The sequence below is a fragment of the Lissotriton vulgaris genome, chromosome 2_1, assembly GCF_964263255.1.
Source record: "Lissotriton vulgaris chromosome 2_1, aLisVul1.2, whole genome shotgun sequence".
NCBI lineage: Eukaryota > Metazoa > Chordata > Amphibia > Caudata > Salamandridae > Lissotriton > Lissotriton vulgaris.
Window position 1 is genome coordinate 475,392,833 of NC_141687.1, and position 6,000 is coordinate 475,398,832.

At 50.4% G+C, this 6,000-nt stretch overlaps 1 protein-coding gene across 2 annotated transcripts in view; it reads right to left on the bottom strand.

Annotated features, from left to right (window-relative positions):
* The window catches only part of CAVIN2 (caveolae associated protein 2), a 127,582-nt gene extending 121,948 nt beyond the window's left edge, over positions 1–5,634 (bottom strand). Inside the window, exons 1-2 of one of the 2 annotated variants that reach the window (XM_086955394.1) lie at positions 5,006–5,630; positions 4,313–4,932 (exon numbers count right to left, since the gene is read on the bottom strand). In XM_086955394.1, the coding sequence (XP_086811520.1) occupies positions 4,313–4,801 (489 nt within the window). In that variant the 5' untranslated portion in view covers positions 4,802–4,932; positions 5,006–5,630. Of the gene's footprint in view, positions 1–4,312 lie in introns of both variants that reach the window. The other variant, XM_086955393.1, reaches the window with a different exon arrangement.
* Between the last annotated feature and the right edge of the window lie 366 nt (positions 5,635–6,000).

Genomic DNA, 6,000 nt, shown 5'->3' on the forward strand with positions numbered 1-6,000 from the left:
GGCGAAGCCACTTGTAGCTCCACAGCTGGAAACCAAGCTTTTTCACAAACCTCTAAATGGGGCCCAATATGGCTTTGGCCCCATGTTCTGCACATGAATGACAAAGATCTGTCTATCATGTTCTATTTGGAAATCAAATGTATGGATGCAATTGGAAAGGTGTACATCAGTGGATGTTGCTGGACATATAGTACAATTAGGTATCTAATAAAAGCTGATCTGATTACAACATTTCAGAGGTCTGCTAAGCGTGTATGGTAAGGTCCTTCTATTGCGCACTGATTGGGTGCTTGTATGGTGTATGTTGGGTGCTGGGTAATCCTATTAGAATTTGTATCATAGTAATAGCCAACTATTTTCCATACCTGGGAGAGTTGTCATGATACTTGGTTAATCCTGTGTATGTGAGGAAGAAAAAAGAGGAAATTCCAAGCCTGGAAAGGGGTCATAATACATGGTTTATGCTGTGAATCTGAGGTAGAATAAGTAAGAAATTCCAAAGTTGAGAAGACTGCCATGGAGCTTGGTTTATCCTGTGTACACGAGGCAGAATAAATAGGAAACCTTCCAGACAAAGATCACCTGGGGGGCATGGGGGTGAAGGGGAGGGGGTTGTGTGCAGAAGCCATGGGGGCAGAACAAGAAATGGCGAGGAACCTAGGTGGGGAGCACGTGGTATGGCAAGCACAAACATAAACGATTTTATTGTCTCTAGCTTTAACCCTGTTCAACTCCAGATACATTTCACGTGGAATGCGAGGAATGTGTACAACGACTCTTCAAGGCAAAAATGATCATTTGAAGCACTTTCAATGGATATGCTATGAACTTTATATGAAACATGCAGGGCCGGCTCTAGGCATGTGCAAGCTGTGCACCTGCACAGGGCCACCAAACCCCAGGGGCCACCACGCCAATATATATCCTTAATATATTAATCCTCTGAGGATGGATACATATTTGCGTGGTGGCCCCTGGCAGGGATTTGGCGGCCTCTGGCTCTGTTCCACTTCTAAACTCCCTGACCCCCTCCCCTCTTTACTGGCCTGCGCGCTCCGCCCCACCCGGACCCCCTCATCCAGGCCCCCTACCTATGCTCCCTGCCCAGGGCCACCATGAGCCTAGAGCCGGCCCTGGAAACATGCATCAAAATAGCAAGGAACAGAGTTACGTTAATTGTGTATTTTCATTTACAACGTATCAAAGATTGCGACGCGACATTTAGAATAATGCAGCACAGCAGGAGTTTGGGGGAGGCAGTGGGAGTTCACCGACATTAGAATGCACACTGACTTTGAAACTTTAAAGACAATTCATACCCACATGCGAGGTGCCTAAGTGGTTTCGGTTTAACACACGAAATGAAGATGTTATGGGAGGCTCTGGGGAGCTGTCTGAGGAAAGAGGAGAAGACCTCCAATTGCTGGAGATAATAATTGTATGAGGGAGATTAGGCGTTACTTTTTTTCAGGGGAACAGTTCTTCTTTGAGAACACATGTTTACGTGTGTCCTTTCTTTTGTCTCCTCTGCTTCCAGTGCGAGCCGGAGCGCAGGCCTTATTTGGACCCCTAGCGCCCCTGCTGCTGCCTCTCAGAGCTGGCAGCCTTTCAACCTGGCTGGGTGGCCGGCATCGCACACCCAGCGCGAGAGCTATCAAGAATGATTGTGGCTAACAATTTGTCGAATTAAACTATTTCATTTTAAGTTACTGTGAAGGGGTCAGCAGCTCCCTTGGTGGCGATATCTTAGTACAACGGGGTATGTGGGCATGTCCTCACTTTGAGGTGGGAGGTGTGCGTAACAGAAGTGGCAACGACAGGATATGCCCGAGACCTTAAAAAACACACCAACGAAGAAATAAACGCGCAGCAAAGAGGTAGAGCAAAAACAAAGGGGCATATTACCAATCAATAGCGATAATTATCGCTATTGCTTGGTTAGAGACAAAAATTTACCGCTGCGCTGCGGCGATTTTTACCGCAAATAAACCTTGGTATTACCAAGGTTTATCGCAAATGCGATAAAAATCGCCGCAATGCATGAATATCGCTGAAAAGTCAGCGATATTCATGCATTACCGAGCTAATGCTCTTAGCCATGTTATCCACCTCCCATTGGATAACATGGCTAAGAACTGCTCAGGGCAGGTGTTAGGTTTTGGAGATATTCGCGCTTAGTGCAAATATCTCCAAAAGTTAGTAATAGGAGATAGCAATGTTAGTGACTGTTTTCAGTCGCTAACATCTTGGCACGCCCACTTTGCATATCATTAGTGATAAATATCACTGACATGCAAAGTGGGGCCCAAGATAGTAGCTATCTCCTACTAGCTGTCGCTAACTGGTGTTAGCAACAGCTAGGTAATAGGGAGATAATTTTATCTCCGCTTTCTTGGCTTTTAAAGCGGAGATAAACCCCCTTGATAATATGCCCCAAATCTTTATGGATCAAGGTCTCAGTAGCAGGAGGGTACTTGAAAAGAATATCTTTCTTTTTAGCTGGGATGTAAATCTTTAATCTTTTTCTCTTGAGGTTGGGGAGAGAGTTTTACTCTAGGTGAGCAGTAGGGAGGGACCAGCACTGACATGACAAATGAGCACTGCGAGGCAGATTTACAACAACTGGCGCATCCCTGCATCACGGCAGACATCTCTTGCACCAACATGGATGAGCCGCATTTACAATGCGGGGCACCATGAGGCAAGAATAGACAGATGCATGACGCATCTGATGCCATAAAGGTGACGCATTGCTGGAGTTGCGTTGCAAGCGCGACGCAGCTCCAGCAAGGCTCGGGGAGCCCCTATGCCTAACATGCAGTGTCAATCCTTACAGTTTTGACGCAGCATGGCCATAAAAGTGACTGAGTGAAATCTTGCAGATTTCACTCAGCCACTTTTAGAACGACCCCCCTGGTGCCGGAACGGCCACATGTGGCGCAGGGCTTTACAACGTGACGCATCTCTCTAGATGTGTCACGTTGTAAATACCCCGCAGCATGGCGCTGGCTTTGCGGCGCCGCTGCGTCACAAAAGTGACACAACGGCAGCGCAAACGTGGCGAACGGGGCTTTTAAACCTGCTCCTGTGTACTTATCGCTTGTGGGCGAACAACATGGAGGATTTGCATCGAGCACTGAAACAGGGGTTCGGCAGGGCGCTACCAAAACCCGCTCAAGATTATCCTAATGGACAGTACATACAACGGGGAATCCATGCAGTAGGGGTTCAGGACTGGCTTTGCCCCACCTGGACAAGGGGCATGTCACTGTTAAAAGAATGAGCTGAACTTCCGGCATTGCACACTGAAGTTGTTCCTCCTCAGCAGGTAGGGCTGCTACATGGAATGAGTGTTACTAGGAAAATGAGCACCTTTCAGGAGGGTGGAGGACCATGGGCCGAGTGTTCTTTTGGAAGATGAGCTCGCTGAGGTTACTTTTACTGAACATGTTGGGTGTTTGTATTAAGCACCAGGAGCTTTGCTCCATGAAGAACAGACCATTAAGTCGGTCCTCCTGCGTAGAACGGGGGATTGTATGAAGGTTGAGTGTATATATTAAGCACCAGGGGGGGGCAGATTTATCATAGTATTGAGCTGCCGCAGCATCACATCTCGTGTCCCAAGGACAACAAAACATTAGAGTCAGATTTACCAAACAATGCCAGGCCACCTCGCATTGCCCTGTGTTGCACGGTAGATCTGCAGTAAGCAAGGCAGACCAAGTCACTGCCTAACGTTACTCTCCCCTGGGAACATATTTGATCGGTGGAGCGTGGGTGTTCACACACATTGTTCCAAGGATTTTGGCTCAGTCCCAGAGTTACCAAGACTGAAACCTAGGAATGCACTAAAATGCTACGCCTTTCCAGGGGAGGTAGATCTAGGAGAAATATCTTTATTTCTCCTCATTGCATCCTCTCTCTAGGTTTGCTGTAGAATGCAGCACACTATAGAAAGAAGAAAAAGCATTGGAGGATTGGTTTTGTGCAGGAAGGTGTGCCTTGCACAATAACAATCCTGCCTTCAATGCAGGCACCTTTGCACCGTGGGGCCAGGCAGGCTGCCTGTGTTGATGCTAGACAGCAGATTGTGCCCCAGCACAAGCATAGAGCAGGAATGTGCCATTTATTGGTAAATATAGCACATTCCTACCCTCTCCCTCTCACAAAGCAAGTTGACTTGCTGCGTTGCATGTAAGATTGATGAACCTGGCCCCAGGCGTTTGGCTCTATTTATGAAGATAAGACCATGAACGTGTCCCTCCTGGGCAGGATGGGCGAATGCATTAGGGACCATGAGCTTAGCACTGACCTGGAAGATGAGCACCTTGAAGTTGTTCCTCCTCAGCAGCATACTGTGGTTGCTCTCCAGCTTCTTCACCTGGCTGTATTGCCGGTCCATGCGTTCGCGCACATCGCGCATGTTGGCACTCACTTTGCGCGACTTGTCAAGCAGCTTGCTGACCGCGTTGCTGGTTGAGGTGTGGCTCTTGGTCAGTTTGGTCAGATCACCCTGAATCCCCTTCACAGAGCCTTCCAGCTCTATCTGCCGCTTCTCCATCTTGAGCTGGTTCTCCTGCACAGAGTCCAGCATGACCAGCAGCTTATCAAGCAGGGTGAGCACAGTGATGGCGTTCACGTGTGTCCCATCCTGGATGGTGTCTGCTGCCCCTGGGCTGGGGCTGGACCGGGGAGACTCAGCCGGGCTGGGGACCTGCAGCTCCTGGCTCTCAGGCTCCGAGCTGGGGTGTTGCAGATTTCCACTACTCACCCTCTCTGCCTGCATGGCCCCTTCCCCCATAACTACCTTCACCAGCACCTGCTGAAGGCTGGCACCGCAGACTTTCTAATACTTGTCACTGCACCTTCACAGGGGTCTCTCACAACAGCTCCTGGTGTCACTGAGCCCTCTGAAGCCTTTCACTGTACCCTCTGAAGCCTTTCACTGCTCCCTCTGAAGCCTTTTACTGTCCCCTCTGAAGCCTTTCACTGCGCCCTCTGAAGCCTTTCACTGCGCCCTCCGAAGCCTTTCACTGCTCCCTCTGAAGCCTTTCACTGCGCCCTCTGAAGCCTTTCACTGCGCCCTCTGAAGCCTTTCACTGCGCCCTCCGCAGCCTTTCACTGCGCCCTCTGAAGCCTTTCACTGCGCCCTCTGAATCCTTTCACTGTGCCCTCTGAAGCCTTTCACTGCGCTCTCCGAAGCCTTTCACTGCGCCCTCTGAAGACTTTCACTGTGCCCTCTGAAGCCTTTCACTGCGTTCTCCGAAGCCTTTCACTGCTCCCTCCGAAGCCTTTCACTGTGCCCTCTGAAGCCTTTCACTGTGCCCTCTGAAGCCTTTCACTGCGCCCTCCGAAGCCTTTCACTGCGCCCTCTAGGACCTTTCACTGCGCCCTCTGATGCCTCTCTCTTCCTGCACCTTCTGATGCGTCTTACTGCACTTTTTTCTAATCGAAACTTTAGAAAGAATCTCCCCCAGCGCCTGTCCAGTTTTTCCACCCAATAGTTTGTTGCGCGTCCAACGACTTTGGGGTTTTCGAGGAAATCGAAGCCACCCTCTGCTGGCTGTCAGCGGTCCCGGCTCCGCTCTGTAGTGACTCTCAAACTTTGCTTCGCACACGATAAAAACCACGCCCCGGCTTTGACGCCGAGCAGCCGCCCACTTTCTGGTGGGCGGGCGGAGGGACGCTCCAGAGCGCCTCTGCACGCGGCCTTGTGCTCACGCCCCACCCACCGGGGGGAGTAGGGTGAAGAGAACTCCCAGGTCACAAACCTCACCCACCCGTGGAAAGTGCAGCGCGACCACTCCTGCATCCTCCCTCCAAGGGTCCTGCGAAGGTTATGTCTCTTTTGGCATGCCGTGTTTCCATCATGACTTCACTCCGGCCAGGGGGAAACAAAACACCCTCAGGTTGGGCAGGCGCCAGGGTGGCTTTTGGCTGCGTAGAGTAAACCTTTCCCCTTGCTGCATCCCTTCAATGGCAGCACACGCACGCTCCCCC